The following is a 21,064-nucleotide window of genomic DNA, read 5'->3' as shown; positions in this document are numbered from 1 at the left end:
GAAGCAGACGTGTTGCAATCTTTCTAAAACTCCCAGGACGAGTGCCTTGCTTGAACCAAAGTGTTAAACCGCTGTTGACCTCTCACCTTTGACTCTGTGAATACCTCAGCCTGTAGAAGGGCCACTACTGAAGAAACAAGGAAAAGGGTTTTTTTTTTAATCACACCGTGGTGCTTTCGCCAGTGCAACCATGCAATGAAAACATACCAAAGGAATTTCTGTTGTCCACTTCTACAGATTAAACCAAAGTTCTTTGTTTCTCCTCTCTCCTGCCCCTTTACCCTCCATCCCTCCTACCCCAACCTTCCTTGTCTCTCTGCTGTGTGTAGGAAGGTCCAGCACTCTGGCCGTGCATGTCTTTACCAATGTCTCTGAATACCTCATAGTAATAATTCCTTTGAGTTCTGCATTGAGACGTCTATCTGTGAGTTAAGCAGAACTCCACTCGTGTGGTAATTGTTATTGTTACTTCAAAAAGCTGTATGATTATCTATTTTGAAGTTTTTTGTTTTGGCAGAAGTGCTCTGTTTCAAGTCACGGAGGACAAGTTTCAGGGTTGATGTATGAAACTTACGGGATGGAGGGAGAAGCGTATTTTTTATCAGACATTGGGTTATGCCAATATTATGATGGTAGACTATTGCTTTTACAGGGTAAAACCAACTGCTGTGATATTGTGTTCATATTTTCCCTTTTCTCTACTTCTGTGTTGTGATTTTAATTTAATTGCATTTTTGTATTGGTTAACCACTGCTTTAATTTATGCATTTGTAGAAACTCTAGATTTGTATATAGTAGGATTTTGGAAAAAAAAAACAAACAAAAAAGACAGTTTTATGTTACAGCCTTATTTCCCACGCTTAGATATAACAAAGGAGTAGTTTGTATTCTTCTTCAGCTAAATCCTAGCCGGCATTTCAATGTGTGTTTTAAACACTGCCAGAAACCCAGACAGTTGATTTGCCATTGCAGACAAAGTTATACAGGAGCTACTTTGTTGAACAGCTGGCAAAAAGCAGTGTGTACGTGTGTGTGTGTTTTTTCTATTCTTTTGACTTTTTAAAAACAATTATTTTATGGGTATTACTGCACATCCAAAGATTTTTAAAACAAACCAAAAATTGGAAAAAAATATGTATAATGTTGAAAAGCACTGGCATTTGTGAGGTAGACTTGTTGAGTTTTGATTTGCCATTCGCACGGGTATAGAATGTAGAAGGCGTAGGGCTATGTAGACAAGCTTACTCTACCATGTGGGGAATCTCCTGTTCAATGTACAATCTGAAGCATTTGAAACGAGGGCTGCAAGTCCCGCTCACTTTGCTGTCTCATACACAGAGTGAGGTGGAGTGGAGGCTGGGCAGCCGGTCTGCCAGGGGCTGTGCCGCGGAGCTGGGTCTGTTTTTAATTGCCGTGGCACTGCCGCCTCGCTCCATCTAGTATCTGTTCTTTTGGTACGTACTCGTGTAATGAATATGAGCAAAGTCTAATAAAACTGCAAAGAACCTTACCAAGGAATCAGTGTGTGAGTGTGTATGGGGACACGTTTATTTTCCTGAGTGTGGGAGAGTGCAAGTGAGTGAGAGTGTGTGTGCAACTCAGATGTAAAGTAACGCTGAGGAATGCAGGTATGCGAGTTTTGGTGCATGTTTGTGTCTTTCTTTACTGTGCGTCTCTGTGTTTATTATAATCTGTAAGTACTGCATATTGTCAAGCTGTTGACTGGTGTGTATGCATGTGTGTGGCTGATTGGTGCATATCATGACAGTAAGTTTGACTCCCTCCGGTCTTTAAGAGGCCTTACTGTTAGTACTGCTTCCTCTCTGTCATGCTCAGACAGCACAGAATCTCCAAGGACTGACGATAATTATCATGTCAAAAATGTCCATGGCAGATAACACCAGTATGTTACACAGTCATTATGTCAAAGGATGGAAAGTGTGACCATTATTCAGCAAAGTGCAGGTGCTTACATCACAGTTATAAAGGCCTGTTTGAGGGAATGGATGCAGTGTGGACCTATTTCTTCCCCATTATCACATTTTGTGTTATTTATTTTGTTCATAAGGAGTTCCCATATGATGGGTAGCTTGGCTACAAGTCTCATAACAATACTGCGGCGCCTAAGACAATCATCTGGATCTCTTATGCTGGGGAACTTAGTTTCTCACCCACAGAGGGGTGTCCTCCAGCTATTCATATACAAAGATGCTTGAAGGGTTTTGATAAACAAGCATATTTGTTGTCATCGACATTTAGGAGTAGATTTACAGTAGTAGTTCATCTTGCACTTGCATTTCAAAATGAAATCTCATTGCTCTCGTCGACCTTGTGCTCTTGTCAACCTTGATCTTTCTTTTGACCTCCTTCTCAACTCACAATGCTTCTTCAGTTTTCAGTATGCGTGCATGTGCGAGTGTGTGTGTGTGTATGTGTGCGTGTGCGCGCGTGTGTGCCAGAGAGGCAATACTGTCGGTGTTACTCTCAGATGTATAACTCCATGTCTCATGACTTGATTTGTCATTGCTGTTTCCCAGGCTTTGCTACTGCTTTCTCAGTGCCGTGCAATATCATCTGTTGTGATTGCTAAGCAAATGAAAAAAAAAGAAAGAAAATTGAGAAGCAAGTGATGATGTCATCCAGCTTTTTTCAGTGTTCAAATGTTTCAACATTTCTGTAGTCACATAAAGTAGAAAATAAACTGTTGGTATTTCCAGCTTCTGAATCCTGTCTCTTGTTATTATTATTTTTTTTATTTTTGGTGTGTGCATGTATGTGTGCGCGTCTGTGTGTGTTTTCTTCTCTTGCTCAGACAGGCAAATTGAATCAATACGACATCAAATCAGATACAAAAGTAGAGGACAAGACAAGCAGACATATAAGTCTGTCTTGGATGGGAACCTGCATGACAAGCAGCTTCAGAAGATGGATCATGTCATAAATGCTGTCAGGGTGCATCTGCACCAGGGGCTCCAATACTGAAAAATATATGCATTTATATTACTGTAAAAAGCTTGAATCAGTCTATTTCAATCAAACGTGTTTCCTCATACATGCTATATGTAGCAATTCAGAATATTTAGCTGCTGTAATCTGTCAGTCAATAATTGAAAAGCATATATATTCTGTAAATCTTTAGTATATTCTTAACTTAGAAAAATAACAAATAAGCAGTAAATGCATGCAGCAAATTATTTTACTAATCCCCCAATTTGATAATTTTGGAACTGAATGTTGCTATGAGTTATAGTCCCATACCAAAGATGAATTGATCACATTTGTGCCAATCATCCATATTAGAGTTCCAAAGTGCAGAAAAGCAAGTTAATGTAACCATTTAAATGTTTTTTTAATCACAATCATAACTTTTAAATGAGTAAAGTCATCTGGGTCATCTTTTTAGCATAAACATATTCACACAGAATCACAAATAAACCAAACATGACACACACAGACTTCCACCCTTCAACCCATCAGCAGTTTCACTAATTGAACCCAAGAACACAGCAATAAAGGTAGAAAGTAAATAGCTTTTTCCAACGGTTTCCTCTCTCTGTGATGCTAAACCCTACTAATCCATCTGTTAATAATCCCTGTGTGAATGAGTGTGAATGCAATAGAGACAAACTCTTGCATTTAAATATTGGAAGCCAGGTGATGGATTCCCAAATTGATTATTGAATGAATGTCTTGCTCATCATCAAACCGTGCCACTGGCCCAGGCTACAGATCTCACCTCTGCCTCGGCCTTCGGTTGAGCCAAAGGTTTGTCAAACTTGTCAAAGAAGCCAAACCAGGATTCATGCCTGGAAAGACTTTTCCTTTGGGATGCAATGAAACCAGAGACACCATGTCAGATATGAAGAAAAAATACCTAAGACCTGAGACAAACGATTCATTCACCTTACCTGCAACTGTAAAGCTTTTTAAAAATGGTCATGAGCTTGTGTCACCTGCTTGTGTTGTGTGTGTATTTCTGAGCATACTGTATGTGTGTATACACTTTCCAGCCTTTGGATCAAAGTGAATAAAGGCACTACAGTATCCCAGATAGATAAAGGAGGACTCCTTTTCTACAATATTTATAAATGTACTTGCAGGACAATGATCCGAGGGATTCCCAATACCTGGAAACATGTCTGAACTGCTCCACTCTAGATGCACTCTTATTTGTACATTTGTCTTTCAATCTCTGGAACTATAGCTCTTTCCCTGCTGTTCTTCTCCATTTTCTCCTGTCTTGTTTTGCTTGTATCAATAGATGGATAGATACAATACAATAGTATACAATAATATATAATATATTGTATATACTTATGTAATACATAGTGATAAAAATATTATTAGCTGCATTATTTGTATTCTGCCACTAGATGGAGCTATGGCATGGATTTTGCAAACATATGGCTTCTTTGTGTTGTATTGTTGTCACAGTCTTAAAGGAAAAAGTCACAGAAAATGAATATATTTGATGATTTCGGACAGTAAAACAGATACCTACAAACACAGACAACTGTATCCCCACATTGGAAATCAATACTTGAATTGATATTTGGTTCAATGAGAGTGACCCATTGATTGTGGGCTTATAGAGTTTTTGTTTGTTGATCCTCCATCAGTGAATCGGAAAATGTCCCAGTATCTCAGTATAATCACCACTGTACTGTCATAGCTTTCTGGGAGTTGTTACTGTTAGCTGGAGTATTTATCTTTAACTTACATCATCACACTAACTACAGCACAAAGTATGTTGCAGGTAATTGCAGCTCATTGCAAAACAGAACTCAAAATGTTTCAGGATTGTTTCAGGATGGGTTGTGATTGTGTTTGGCAGTAGTTGGAGAACCAATTAAACAGAAACATACACACTTTTAGCATCTTCTTCATGTTGTTGCTACTCATCAAGCATGTTATTTATAAAACTTGAATGAAATGAAGTGATGGTTAATTTTTTTACTTGAGGTCTGCCATGCATTTCAGCTTTTCCCTCCCTTAACCATATATCTATTTATGTAGCCTATAGGCATCATGTTGGTTTACTGCCAGTATTGCTGTACTCAGGACCGCAGCAAGACCGTTTTAAGCTCTATGTCAACTTATCAAGGGGTCTGACACCATAAATATCTTTAAATGTCATTATTGTGGCCTGTTCAGGGAACCGAGAATCATTTACGTCCCCCTTGTCCAAAAAATGTCCCTTCCACAGTTGTTTCTGAATAAAAACCTTGATAGGACACCACATTGTGTCTTATGTGAGTTGTTTTTGTCAAATGCATGATCACAGACTGCTGATGAAGCTTCATTTGACTCATCACAAAGTACAGGAACCCTTACACTTCATTTTGGTGTAAATCAGTGACAGTAGACTAACTTTGTAAACGTTGCTCCCCTGCCAGATAAAGGCCCATAATCAACTGGTAGGTGTTTGCATTGTTCTTGTGGACTCCATGACCCTACGTTCTCTGGGTCACTTGTCTCTGGTATCAGAAACAAAGGACAAGTTGGTCAATTTTAAATTAAATGGTCTAACAGCAAATCGACTGGCAGGCACATATTTTATCAAAAATGTGGCCCCTTTACAACAATATAGACTTTTTTCACGTGAATTTTTCAGTAGTCTATCCAAAATACTTTTCTGACAATACTTTTATTCATGATAATACTAATGATCCTTCACCAAAACCAAGTCCACTCTGCAGACTCTAACTGTGTGACAAACAACAATAACACACAAAGTGCAACTGCAGCTGTCAAACAGATTTGTGAAGCAGATTCTAGTGTCCTCATTTTGGCCTTTGCCTTTGTTCCAAAGGGTTTCAGCAGAGAAGACACTAAAACAAAGAGCTCTTCCTCTGTTCTTTTTTATTTGTACCAAAACTATCACCACATCCAGCACTTACTGGGGTAGTGGTTAGAACCACTGGTTCTAGGTCTGTTTTCCTACTTTAACTTCATCTGTGGGGGGTTACTTTTAACTTTACTTTTGTTTTTGAAAAAATGTATTTTTGTAGTGGTTTGTTGTGTCTAGCCCTCTTGATAAGTAACTTAATGATTGGGCCAAAGTACAATCATGTTAGCGGATGTTCAGAGTGATAATTCTCATTTGATTTATTTTCTGAATTTAACTTAATTCATGTTTGAATTCATTATTAATATAATTATTATAATAACACTTTTAAGTTAAGTTCTTCCGCTCTCCTGTTATTGTTTTAAAAAAAGTACAAATACAAATTAGCCTGAAAGTAAGCTAGCTGTCTGGAAATAGTAGCCTACACCAGCGCAATGCACGAATAACAAAATGTTTCTGATTTACAAGCGACAAAGAACCAAAACAATGGGTTTGCAGCGCACGTCTTTTTTAAAATTACCAAGTAAAATTTTTTAATACTGATCATTTTGTGGAATATTTGCCAGGATTTTCTCAGTGGACTGTAGTACTACAACATATAACATCATTACCTTAAACACACGATCTTTGGCCTCATTGAAGCCAGAACAAAATGTTCACGACGTAAAAAAACACGAACCCTCACGTGCGCACGTGAACGCGCAGAGCGTAGCCCGTCTCTTGTTTGTCCTGTTTCATCATTCAGTCACATTAATTGTCGCTAATGTTTACAGAGCTATGAAAGAAGAAAAACTACAATTATAGGCCGTGATTTTCACCAGACACGGCTATGTGTGTCTTCCTTACAAGTTTTGGTACCACTCTTCTAACTTGGCGGTTGCTATGGCTGCGAGTTCATGCGAGGCTGGCAGTGAGGGAAGTGACGAGCGGGGCTGTTGTTGGGACACGTGACTGGAGCTGCACTGATCTGTTTTGACAAGCAGCAGTGAGGAGGGAAGTGAGGAGGGGAGGCAGACTGTAAGCATCACGACTAGAAGGGACTCACTGTTCTTCCTTTCATCTGCATTTCGGCCGAAGTAACATTAGTATCGAGCTCTATTTTAGCAATCGGCGACACATCAGCTACTGTTAGCTAGTAAGGGCTCGCGAGGGACGGTTGCCGTCGTGAGCGCTTCGCTGGGATCGGAGCCTATTTGTTGTCGGGGTGAAAAGTTTTAATGAAGACCACAAAGGAAGTCAGTACAGGTGTTGTTTCTAACGTTAAGTAGATGGTGACGGTTCGAGAGCCGTGGATGGACAGAAAGTGGACCATATCCCTTTTTATTATCACTTTGTGAGAAGATTGATACGCTGAATATGTTCCTGTCGTAGCTAAAAAAAAATATATATAAAAATACTGAGACCGTCCTCCTACCTGCGCTACGTTGGGGGTTGGGATGTTTGGGAGGTCGTCGTCGTCGTCACCAGCAGACGTTTAACCACACTGAAACGATAAGGTTAGTTAGTTAGTTGTGTGTGCAAACCCCCCCTGTTCTCGTATAGCTAGTGTCGTTGTGAGCAGCCAACGTTACAGGAGCGGAGACACAGAAATGCATCGCGACGTAACTGTGTCTGTTCAGGTGGTGGAATTTGAAACGGGCTGTAAGAGAAGCCCAGCTTGCTAGTTAATTTACTCAAATGTCAGATTGGTTGCTCGCTAGCAAGCGGGTTGACAACTGCATTAACGAACGCTATCTGTTAGTGGCTATCAGCTGTCTTTGTATCAGTCAGTTGAACAATACAGTGCGACTCGATGGAAGCGTACAGTAGCATGCTAACAAAGCAATGCTTTGTTGTTGGATAGGGGGCAGCTGGCACCAACACGCAGGCTTCACAGCTGATATTATTGCTTAGCTAAGACGGCAGGTCTCAGGCACAGAGGGTGTGGGGGTCCAGACACCGTTGCATTGCTGTCAAGGCAGCGTGTGATAGAGAAAGAGAAGACAGAAGACCCCGCAAGATACCTTGAAGGCAACCTGATGACACTGGACAACATGAAGCCCGAGCGAGGTATGTGGACCACCAGAAACACTCATACACACCCACACATATACACATCTTCAGGTGGCCCTGAAGGTCAGTATTTGGGCAAGCTGTACATTTTCAGCTTTAAGTGGACTGAATGTATTTCCATTACCCTCAGAGAAGAATCAGGGCAGGGAATTATGTAACAGCTGGTCAGCCTGGTCACTGGTAATGTGAATTAAGGAAAGGCTGACCCGAGCAAATGAGGACGTGCACATACAACACACATTTGCTGCTCCAGTTTGGGATGTCAACAACATTAATGTCAGCTGTTTCTTTTCCCCTGTTTTTTTTTGGCTCAGCATATAACCTGCTGGATCCTCTCATGCCAAACACTGTTCCCTTTTCCAGTAGCTCTTGTTTTGACAGTCTCTTGCACGGAGCTGCTGCAAAATGTTCCTCACACCCACCCTGTTGTGGAAATAAGGCTCCTGCCGTATGCTCTGCAACCTGTTTACATGTCGCTGTATCTGCAGCAAAAGGGCAAAACAGGGACAGAGGGGACATCCTTGTTTGTTTCAGTGTGATTATGCTAATTTTATTATTGCATTCATTTGTAAAAGGGGGATCTCATTACCTTCATCTCTGCCCTGACACAGTTAACATTAGATGTTTTGTGAGCTCCTTTAAGCTAAATGATTCACCTAGTGATTGATTGTACACGGTTGTTGGTGATCCAGCTGGTGGCTTGAATCGTTGTCAACAACAACACAATAGCACCAGAAGCAGTGAAGGGCCACCGTTCTTCAGTCATGATGAGATTAACTGCAGTCAATCAGGGCTCGTCTGTGTGTTTTGAATAGGTTATGAAACTGCAGTCAGGCTGCTGACTGGCCTGAGTGGGATCTTCCTTAGAGCACAATATGCTGGTAATGAGACTCCACAAGACACAGAGTAAACATGTGCCCTGTATGGGACTTTTAACCCTAACCCTGCCTTGCCTTGCCTGTAGGATCCTAAGCCTTTGTATAGAAGCACTGACCCAGACATCTGTGTGATGTGACTGACCAGAATAATGGGCACACTGACTGACACTGTACAGTGTAATTATAGCCTCATAATGCAGCACAGCATGCTGGGTCAACTGTGAACAGCAACACTGCTGTTGTGGTATTGGTTGGAAAAGTGTCTCTCAAATTGAGTGATAGTGAGATGGTTTACTACCAAATACTCAGTGTGTTTGTGCCTGCCTTATATGAGCCAAAAAGATTGAGAAGTGTTGGCCTGAGGCGCAGTGCTACAGCGAGTCTGTTCTTCACCCTTCATGGATTATCACCATGTCAGGTTGGCTCGCTCACTGTCATGTTCTAATTATGAAAGCTTGTGCCAGTGGAAGCTGCTCCACAGCAGTAGCTCCCTGTATGACTGGCAGGCACTGTGGTGCTATTGTTATTTGGAACATACTGTACCGTTCCTTTGGTGGAGATACCAGATTGCTTATGGCCCTGATGCCTTCTTACTCTTCTCTGCCTGCTCAGAGGAAGGGACTGCAGTGGTGAGAGGAGTTGTTTACTTAGAAGCCTGGACCACAGCAAGGTCGAGTTTGAAAGGAGAGTAGCCAGTTCCACTGCTCTGATGCTGGATTGAGGGTTCCTGGGAGAGCCCGGCTAGTTTGGAGTGGGAGAGTTGGACATGTCCAGACATGTGCATCTTGCTTATACTGTGGTGTGACAAACCTCATGGGCTGTGACCTTCTCATCAGGTTGCTGTGAAAAGTCAAGCCAAGGCTTAGGGTAGGTGATGCGGTGAGGTGATAGAATCAGGCTGCGCCCTGCCATACTTTATCTCCCTCTCTCCACCTTTAGCACCTAGAGGTGGCTATGGGAGTTAGTGGTGCACAAATCCAACAAACAGTATCGGATCTGTGCCAAAACTGTACTTATTTAATGAATCCCTTATTGGAATGATGTGACAAGTCAAAATTAAAATACTTTTTTTTTTTATTGTCACAGCTCCTGATAAAAAGAATTAAGACTTCAAATACGCAGATTTTTTTTTTCAAGTTTATGCAGCATCTCTGGTGCTTTTTTTGAACCATGCTTTTGTTATAAAAGGAGAAGACAAGCACTTATGTTCTGCTCAGGGGCCTAACCAGAGTCATCTGACCCCCTTGTTTTTCTATGAGTTGAACTATGAGTCAGGATGGCGTGTATGTGCGTGTGTGTGAAGGAGAGAGTGAGTGTGGCAGAGAGTTTGCAACAGATTGCTGTTGGCCCTAATAAGCGCTGTACCGTTGAACCACATGGCTCAACAGACAGCTTTTTACAGGTCCCACAAAGAGCAGCTATGGAAAACTCGGGACCTGTTTACACCAGTCAGGGAAAACATGGCTCGCCGTATCGGGTTTCAAACCGCTTCAGCTGAAGTGTGGTTAAGCTGGATTTTATTTGTATCGTTAAAGACATAATTTTGTTGTCTCCACATGTAGAAGGGCAAAGCTTGACTAAAAAAAACACATTGGAATTATTTACACCATAAAAATAGCCTTTTTTCCTCAACTTCCCTTCTCTTCACAACCAGATCATTGAAGATATATTACAAATACAAAAAAAGACTTTGCATTATATAGCGACATGTGCACATGTGTGGTGAAATTTCTGAGTAAAGACCTAAGAATGGTGACTGAGTGCTTCTTCCTTTACACCCTCGACCACACTTCTCATACTCTTCCCCCTTTCAGACACCCATTAAACAACACACAGAGATGACCTCAGAGCTAGTCATGTTGGAGAGACTCAGTCAGCTGGCAAGTCTCAGCGCTGCACTCCTTGCTCTCTCTAATGTTATTTGGTGTGTTTGTATGGTGTCGCTTCCTGTTTGGAGCCATTAGTCCTTGAAGGAAGAGTTGAGTACAAGTCCCTACCCTCACCCAACTTACACCACTGCCTGCCTTCTGGTGTGGGCTCAGCCAGATTACAGCTGCCCTGAGATGTCCCGGACACATGCCAGTGGATCAGTGTATTCACTCTCACTGACGAGACACTTAGATAATACAGAGCGACATACACTGTTGTCCCGCACAGCACCTGTCTAGTCCTGTGTTGTCTTTGCCTCCTCCTTGGCAGCGATTTACCCCGTGGAAGGAGGCAACAACAACAGGTGCTCTCCTCTGTTACAATCATCTTGCATAAATTGAGTCCATCTGAATGTTTTTTTTTTTTCTTTTTCTTGATTGACTTTTTCTTTACTGGGTTTCTTTAAGATTTCTTAACTAATAGCCACACCACAGCTGGTGATGCTTGGTAGTACTTTGATAGTTTTTTTTTTATTTTTTATTTTCAAGACACATTCTGTTATTTGTCATTACCATTGACTTTATATAAATATGGAAGACACGTCTCCACTTCCTGCTGCTATGCCAAAGTGAAGCCAAAATATCTCTTTGCTGGGAGCTTCCATCTTGCTTGTGTGACATCATTTGGAGCCAGAGTCTGCACAGTAGAGTCGGGCGGCGGGATGACGGCCCGCAGGACACGCCGCCTCGGTCATCCCGCCCTCTGATGGAAGTTTGAGAGCAGCTGTCACAGCTGTCAATCATGACATCACACCCCCTTTTATAATTAAAAACAAACTTATCAGAAAAATGAGCACTTGGCCAAACATCAGCGTGATAAGAACAACCTAAAATGACAGAAAGCATCTCTGGGGAAAATTTATTTGATGTGTAGGCTATTTTTAAATTTAGCTCATGTCCCATCCGCTAACATGGAGGGGGCGGGACTTATGACATGTACTGCAGCCAGCCACCAGGGGGCGATCGAGATGTTTTGGCACTTTTAGGGAGCTGTCAAGACGTCCATATTTATATACCGTCAATGGTCATTACTTATCATATCACATTTGGAAAATAAGAACAACAGAAACATTAACATTGAAAACCATACTTTTTTATTTCTTTAAGTGCAACTGAAATTAAATTGCCTTTTTTGTCTACTCTAGCACACATATCTGCTCTGTAAATCACTTATCCTGTGTTTAGAAACCAAAAGGAGAAGTTAATATTTTAAATTCTTTGATTTCATGACCATATTCTTTAGGTTTACATTATTTATTTGTGATTTATGATTAAATACTGTTCCTCCGTCCACTTTTTCTTTCTAATAATTCAAAACTATTAACAATGCATTTTAAAAAAACATGTTGACATTTTTTTTGCCTGCAAAGGGATGCTTAAATGAGATTTCAGTTGAACTTAAAAGTCCAGTGAATTGACATTTATTTAAACAGTCCATCTAAAGTTGTTCCTGTATATGCAGTTTTACAGTTGGTATTCATTTTATCATCTAGTTAAAGTCAACTTAAGTGTTTCATCGTATTGCCTTTTTAATACATCACCATTGTCATTTGCTGACCCAGCTGCACTGAGCATAGATATTTGACTCCCCCCATTGTACAGCAACATTCAGAGCTGCCTTTCGCAATGAATACCAATACTGGGTAGGCATTCAGCCGTGAGTTACTGTCCTAGCCTCCAGAGTAATCAGCCTAAATCAATGCTGTTGTGACAAGTTTGACTGTAAGGAGCCTAGCCTTGCCTAGCCGCTGCATGGGATTGGGCCCCCAGTCCTCCCAGTCCAGTAATGCTCTTACATAATGCTGGAACGTTTAATTTAGCACACCAACTCTTTATCAGGACACATACACAAGTGCACTGTTACCCTATACGGATACACACAGGCTTAATGCTTAAGGTCGCTGAAGTCATAGTGTCCACACACGTGCACAGACATAAAAGCAGGTGTACATATTTAGCACAGCTACCCCGCATTAAGGCTCAGTGTTAACAAGCTATACAGACACACAAAAATACACCATCCAGACTTAGTGCTGGACTGGCTGAAGTTGAGAGTAGCAGCATGGGGTCACATTTCTGCTGCCAGGATGCCACTAAGCCAGTGATGTCATTGCTTGTGTGTTCGTCACGTCCTCCCGCCCCTGTGGCTCCTCATAGCCAACCAGCAGCCAACTCTGCAGGAACAGGAAGAGCCATCTGGACCTGGTGGTTTACCCCTGGCGTGGGTGGTGTGGAAGGGAGGCTGTCTGTGTCTCTCTATCTTTGCATATCAGTTTTTGTTTCTTTATTTTTATCTGTCCCTGTCTGGTGTATCCAGTTTGTCATCTGTTTTACTTCAAGATATCTCAAAAAAAAAAGTCAGAATGAATGAGTCAAAATGAAGACCAGTTTTTTAACTCTGTATAAAAACTTTTACATTAAAGGTAGAGTCAGTGATTCTGGAGAAAGATTGTTCAATACATTTTTTGTCAAATTCAGCTTATATCTCCTCATAGTCAGCTAGCTGGCTGTTCTGTGTTTGAGCAAAAAAAAAAGTGGTGTTCATACACAGCTGGCTCTGTAAATGGGAATCAAACAAATTGGCTCACAGCGAGCCACACAACACTATTCCAACCAATCAGCAACAGGGGGCGTTCATGCTCGTGTACAGGACAGGGGGAAGTCATCAGAGCAGCTGTCTGTCACACGACAGTCTCCCGTCTCCAGCACCCGTTGAATGGTGGGGGAGGCACATAGAAAATATTGTCTCACAGAACAGATACACTTCCTTTTTATTAAATGTATCAATCCATACTGAATCCCAGACAATGTCACAGAAACGCTCTGCAGCATAATCTGAACAGGCAGTTGTATAAATCACACAAATATCTAGGGCTGTAGTCTGCTGGTCGACTGGTCGATTAGTTGGTCGATATGCTCTCGTCCGACTAAATTCTCATTGGTCGAATAATCTCCGTGTTATTTTCATAAGGAGAAAAGTGCCACATCAATAGCTGTCCAGGATTAATCCATTATGTCCTGCGGCGGGAGGGACAGACTAACAAAGTACCTGTGAAAATGGGGGGCGTATTCAAAACACCCCCGTTGTTTTCACAACTTGGAACTTGCCCAACCTAATAGAGACTGCTGGGTCTAACTGTACTGAACGTTTACTGAACGTACTGAATGTTTACTGAATCTGTGTTTCTCCATAATGACGAGAGAACAAGAACCACCGCCAGGCCAAAAAAAAATTTTTAAGATTTGATTTTGATTTGAAATCGACAGCATTTGGAAGTCTGTGCAGCGCTGTTCCGGTTAGTAGTAAGTTGTCAGTCAGGCAGTAAATGTACAGTACAGACTACAGTGTGTCGGTTAATAAATGCTAAAAAGTCACGTCTGACTTGTGTTGTTTCCCCAAATGCTGGAAAAGTGAAGGAGGTAAGCTCCAAAGTTAGCAACAATGGGTTAGCCTAACCTGAAGACACAAAACAGAGAAATACAGAACAGAGAAATGTGTGGCTGCTGAGTTTACTGTGCACTCCCCCTCCCCTCCCCCCATGACTAATCGATTAGTTGAAGATTATGTGCAATTTTAGTCGACCAAGATTTTCTTGGTTGACTACAGCCCTACAAATATCCCACTATATATGTGTTTCAACTTATTAACCGCATCAATGAATCAAGAAATACAAACACTGTCGATTTCTTCTTGTGGAGCCGACATGCAAACTATTTTGGATCAGTGAATTTCTCCTGTCAGTCAGACTGGTGAGGCCAGTCTGTCTGGCTGCTGTCCTCTCAGCTCTCCAGGAGCTGTAACTGACAGGCGGCTGCTTATTTGGACAGAGACGCTGAACGCAGGTTGAGTGAGAAGTGGGGAGGCCACAGAGAGGTGGGATGGACTGTTGTGCTCACATGAAACAAATTTTTGTCTGCTTGTGATAATGTGTGAGAGGAACAGAAGTGACTCTACAACTGAGGCATCGCTCTGGATTGTGTTCTGTTCAAATATCAACTATCTTTCTCCAGAATGACTGACTCTACCTTTAATACAGAGCAGACTGAACAGGGTTAGTATAATATGCAAACCATCTATTTTTTTTAAAAATCCCATGTGGCCAATTCTTATGATCAGCAACTGTAGGGTCGTCATCACGATGAACAATTAATTCGTAGTGTCTTTTTATAGTGCATCCTTCCCTCCACTCTAGTATTAATCCCTGATGTGACATAACTAGATCTGTGTTAAGCTGCAAGTTCTGTAGGACTAGCGCGTCTTGCTCAGAAACCACACAGTAAAGAAAAGCACAAGCACTCATGCCTTGCACGGATGTTTTGAGTGTGTCTTTGTCACACACCCAAGATGTCTTATTTTAACTGAGAGACCAAAATGACAGCCTCTTGTTAACCTCAGTAGTGTTTACATAGGAGTATGTTAGGGTATGTGTGATTATTGTTATTCTGCGAGGTCTGGAGAACCTTGTAAAGGCAGTTATGTCTCTCTCTGACCTTCAAGTGAATATACTTTATACAATATACTATACTACTATAGCTCTACCTCTCCTCGCTTCACTGGTCTTCTTTTCTTTTTTCTATCTTCCCATGCTCCTGTGAGTCACATCACATTGACTTATATATAACACCACAACACTTAACACCCCCACCTCTGCTATCTGCTCATAATATATAGACAACAAGACCAGGTCAAACCCTAGTATATGGCTGGACCGCGTATGTAAACGTAGAGGGCTGAAACAACAGACACAGGAAGTGGCGACACTCGGCCAACCGATGAAGTTACACCATTGGGGTGTCACTCAGTCAGTCACTTTCGCGTTGATAGGGCTGGCCCCGCTGTTGAGGTTTAGCTGTAAAACATATTAACAGAAATAGAGCTAGGCTGACTTGCTAAACACAAGAATGAATAGGTGATAGTAAGGACTGGCAGATTTATCAGTATACTTATATCGATTGCTTGATAGACATGTTTCAGATATATTGGTGTTGGCATGCGTTTCTCACACAATGCATTGAATTGAGAAAAAGTGAGCCTGTAGCATAAGGCTAGTTTCCAGGACTGCAACTAACAATTCTGTTCCTTAGCAATTAATCTGTCGATTATTTTCTTGATCAATTGATAAGTTGTTTGATCTATAAAATGTGATAATGACGAAAAATGTCCATGACAGTTTCTAAAAGCTCAAGATGAAATTTGCAGATGTATTGTTTTGTCTGACCAACAGTCCAAAACCCCAAAATACTCAGTTAACTACCCAGTCTTAGTCTTTTCTGACTAAGAAAACCAGGAAATATTCACATTTGAGTCACTGGGATCAGAGAATCTTGGCCTTGCTCACTTTAAAAAGTGACTCAAACTGATTAATCAAATGAAAAGATGGTTGGTGAATAATTTTCTGTTGATCTACTATTGATTAATTGACTAATCATTGAAACTTTACAGATTTTTGGGCGTTACCTGAGTGTTTGTAGTCATCTGCCTCAAGCATTAAACACACATGTATTTTTGCAAATGTGTGAAACCACATAAAGTCTTAAGTAATGCACATGTGACACGGTCCTTTGTTTGATTTCAAGTTTGGCTGATGAGTCAACTTTGGAGTGAATTTTGCATTTTTTGCCTTCTATTTACTTTTTGGATACAGTTTCTATTGTAAGCTAAACATGATGTATATTTACTAGAGCAACATTTTAGATGTTAACGACAAATTCTGTGTATTTCAGCTCATGTGATGCTTCACAGTTGCTGAGGAGCAGCACATAGTCATGACTCCTGCTGTTGCTCCCGAGTCATAGAAAGTACTTGTCAAGAATGGCACTCCTTTGATGAAAGTAAAAATGTTTAACTCATACAGGTGGTCAGGGAGGTTGAAGAGCTAAAAACATCCTAAGCTAGCGCTCAGAATCACTAGAGCACAATAACTAATGAATAATTAAGAAATAAAAAGCTAGTTCTGTATCAGATGTCAGTATTTCCCACACCTTGTTAATGTTAATGTCAAATAGACTAATTGGATAATATTTGTTTGCATACTGAACATCCAGTACTGTTACACCCCTAATATTGATTCACAGTGCAGATTGGCTCTTCAGGTTTTAACGTCTGTTACCAGACACCACACATCTTTGGTTGCAAGAGTGTTATGTAAACCAGCACTTAAATCAGGTTCACTTTTCACACAACTGTGTCAGTGTTTTCATGCTGACAATACGCTGTTGTGTGCTAGTACTAAAAGGTCATAATAGATTGTTTGGGATTTAACTGTTTGATATCAGTATGAGCATAAGCCAAAAAGATAATTAGGTAAAAGACTATAAGACATGTTGTTTGACTATGACTTTTAAATGTGTGCATTCACACTAGGGGTTATCACTAACATTAATTAATCAGGAGAAATCTAATATAGGCCGTTAAATATCTTTAATGCCATAATTGATCTTTCCCTAATGTGAACCATTCTTTCAAAGTAATAGCTACATGGTTACACATGCACTATCGCTCACACTCACAGTCTCTGATAATGGAGAGCACCTTGAGGGCTCATTGTGGAGGCGTCAAGCACATTGCTTATTAACAACAGTGTGAGCTTAAGTTAATTTGAGACTCATCACAGCTATCCCCTTTCCTTTTCTCCATTGTCTCATCTCATCTCTTTAAGGCCAGCAACTGTCCTCAAATATTGAGTGAGATGATTCGACTATCACCCCCCCAGTATTGCCTCATCCTCTCCCCAAACCAGCTGACAGTCGGTCTGTCCTGTTTAACAGGGTTAATGTTCTTTTTTCCCCTTTGCTCAGCTGATTTTTCACTGGTTGGCTTTTTACTTATTATGCGGTGGCATACTTTTAATGAATGCTGTTGCTGAATTAGAGGACAAGGAACTGTAATTTTGAGTTTCACAAAAAGAAGGCTTTAAATTAGAGCTGCAGCGATTAGTTGATGAACAGAAAATTAATAGGCAACTCTTTTGATAATTGAACAATCGTTTGTCAAACATTTGCTGGCTGCAGCTCTCAAATGTTGAAGTGATTTGAAGCTGTTCTGTGTCATGAATGATAGTGAACTCTATTTTTTTTGGATTTTGGACTTTTGATCGGACAAACAAGGCATTTGAAGATGTCACCATAGAAATTATAATGTACACGTTTCACTATTTTCTGATATGGACAAATCAATTAATCTGGAAAGTAACCGGCAGATTAATCAATAATGAAAATAATTGTTAGTTGTAGCTCTACTTTCTAAATATAAGTTAAACAAAGAGAAGTGAGAAGTGAGAAGCAACCACAAGGAGAGAAGCAACAGCTATTTGTGTCCTTCATGGCAGATTAATCATTCAGTAAAGCCAGCAAGGTGAGGCAGGTTTTTCCAGTCACGTCCAGACTTCGGCCTTGTACTTCTTTGTCCGAAGCGGTTCATTCCAGTCACTAGCCACCTCAATATTTCTGTGCCACAACTGACACACTTTTCACATGGCCCGCAGAGCTACGCCGCTCCGGTTGCTCAACACGGACCCCCCTTTCTAGAAGCTGGCATCGTTAGCACAGGAGAGGTCAAAGGCTTGTGCAATCTTGTTGGACAGGGTGGCTCTGGTTTCAGAGAGAGGCTGGTTTGTCCTACTGCCCTAGTGTTCTGCACCCACCAGCAGTCAGCTTGCTGAAATTTAAACTGCTATAGTAAAGATTTGGTGTCAGATGTTGCCATTAGATGAGAGAGGGATTGGTCAAGGAGACCACATATATGGACACAGCTTACTCAAGTGACCTACATGGAAGAAATGAAGAGTAATTACCAAAACATTGTTTTGGAGAATAAAATTCATCTCTCACATTTTCAGTCATTTGTCTTTTTTTTCTAGATCATGTTGTCCACATGATAGTTGGATGTGGGGCTCAGTAATTTGCACTTTTCCCATCTTGTCCAGTACTGCTGTAGTCACTCCACTCCACGTTACATAACCTGTATTAGTTAGACAATGAATTTGCAAAGGGCCACTCTTGCCTGAATAAAAGGAGCTTAGGGGGGGCCAGCTACAATATGTGCAAGCGGAGAGGCCTAGGTCACAAAGGGCACTTCGGAGGGCTCAACAAACCGTAGGTCACTGCTCTGAAGATCTGGTATTTCAGGAAAGATGAAGGAGAAAAGGAGATTCTTCTCAGCCACAAGTACACCTACCTCACTGTAATTTTTGTGTTTGTGCACTCTTGCCTGCCTGCTTTTAGGGATATGTTGTAATCCATAGGGGAGTTTACAACATATATCACTTATTTCAGCTACACTCTGCTTGACATTTACTCAGCCATTCGCATTCACACCTGAAAGCTGCCCAGTTGAGCCACTGAGCAACTCATCTGAATAATAGGGGATTTAAGTACCTTGCTCAAGGACTTCAGTTGCTATGGTTGTTGAAGATGAAGAGAGCATACTGTATCTCATTCCTAACCTGGCATGTCCCAGCCAGTTTGAGATTTGAATGAATATTTTAGTGGTCAGTATCTGGCTGGTAGAGTATGCAGGTTTTTTGCGACATTCAAAGATAACATCAGCTGATTTTTTTTTTTTTTTTTCTCAGTTCCTCCTGTCTGATTAAAGGTGTGCTAATACTTGAAATCAGCTGGCATGGTATGTAGTTGCAGTGAAATCCTGCAGATTCTTGGCACTCTTTCAGCCCATGGTTACCTAACCCTGATAGGGGACTATTGTTGCTGGTTCTTTCATCATACAGTCCTGACCTAACTGTAATGAAGATTAGCAACGCAAGCAAGTGATTTCAAGGGGATTTATGTGAATGTACTCAAAATAAGGTTTACTGCCGTAAGTGTGAGTTTAAACTGGATGACCTACTAATACTTACATACATTAGAAAATATATCATGTTTTGCTCAGTGGCCTAATGACAGATTAACACGCAGAGCAAGTCATTTTTAAATTCAGCTACTCTGTTTTCAAAATATAGGTCAGTCTATGGTTTTCTATCGGTTTTGAGTTTCATCTGTCACTTTAATTTTAGCCATAGGAATGAGCTTTTGAGCCAAAAAATATATATTAAATTGTCTTCTGGTAAAACTTCATCTCCTAGCAAGGTGTATGGAAAAGAAAGAAGTATTCCTTGGTTCATAGCTGCTAAATAATTAGATATAAACCAGGCCTTCAGTTAAAGAAAACCTTACAAATGATTTTTTCCACATCAGCTGAGATGAGTTGTCTGTTAAGTGCTCACGCCTCATGATGAAAAGTTTTTTCCAGTGGCTCAGAGCTTGTTTACCATGTGACTTCTGTAGTATGTGAGTTTCTCAGCTGCTAAACAACAGCTCTGTTTATGGCTGACAATAATGGGTGTGAGAGCAAGGGCAAGGTGGTGTGACAGTCTGGGTCGAGTGTGTTTGTTTGTTTGTTGGCAGTGGGAGAATAATGGCAGCTGAGTTCACTAAACAGAAGAAGGGTTCTCCTCAGCTGGAACTGTACTAACGCTCCTCAGCCAATCAGGGCTTGTTGCTATGTGTGCTGTGAATCTGCCCCTTTGTGTTGCAGAGTGGGAGAGAGAGGGACACACACACACACATGTCACAGATCCTGAGTCCATAGTTTTGAAGAACCATCTCATTAAATCAAGTGGGAGGAAGCTGGAAAAGTTTTGACAAAGACAGAATCTAAGGCTAAAACAACATATTGGAAACCCAGACTATAAAAAAAACTTTCCGGTACTAAGTAGTAGTTTGCAAACAAAGCCCAGAGTGTACTGGTTAAGTCTACTGGTTGTCAACTTAGTAGTGGAATTTAAAATACCACTCACCCAGTGTGATAGCTGTAATTTAAACCAAATGTAATGTGTTGAATTTCAGCACATCAAATTGAACCTGGCTCTTCTTTACTAATGATCCTCACCGTTCTTTATGCCAGTTTCTTGGCAGACTTCACCACCACTTCCACTGTTTTTGAATGTTGTAACACAAGGCAGACAAAAACAGGAAAAGTGAGCTGGCAGTGACGTGTTATTCATGTTATAACCCTGTTATTACAAGTGAAGTTTAGCAGCCATCCTCTGCTGTTTCACCACAGAGAGTGAGAACAAAAGCTCTGCGGGTTAGGGACAGATGCAAGATACTGTGTGACATAAACACTCAGACAAAGTCAGGATAACATGTGCACCTACACAGAGAGAATATGATCACGTAAACAGCTTAACAGACAATCTCGGTGTACAATGCAAGAACATAGTGCACAGTCAGAGCACAGCGGACACAGAAACAATCATAGGTTGTTTATACCCAGTGTTCATCACTCACAGAGCGCAACAACAGGCGCATTAATTATCTTCAAACATTTTCTTGTCAAGCTGCCGCTCACTGTCACATAC

The 21,064-nt window shown here is 41.0% G+C and overlaps 1 protein-coding gene across 1 annotated transcript in view; it reads left to right on the top strand.

Moving 5' to 3' along the window:
• Positions 1 to 6,570: 6,570 nt before the first annotated feature.
• The window catches only part of atosa (atos homolog A), a 32,593-nt gene continuing 18,099 nt past the window's right edge, over positions 6,571 to 21,064 (top strand). Inside the window, exon 1 of the mRNA XM_067593984.1 lies at positions 6,571 to 7,897. Within this exon, the coding sequence (XP_067450085.1) occupies positions 7,867 to 7,897 (31 nt within the window). The 5' untranslated portion in view covers positions 6,571 to 7,866. The remainder of the gene's footprint in view (positions 7,898 to 21,064) is intronic.

Source organism: Thunnus thynnus, chromosome 1, assembly GCF_963924715.1.
Source record: "Thunnus thynnus chromosome 1, fThuThy2.1, whole genome shotgun sequence".
Taxonomy (NCBI): domain Eukaryota; kingdom Metazoa; phylum Chordata; class Actinopteri; order Scombriformes; family Scombridae; genus Thunnus; species Thunnus thynnus.
This window is presented reverse-complemented; position numbering and strand designations above follow the sequence as displayed.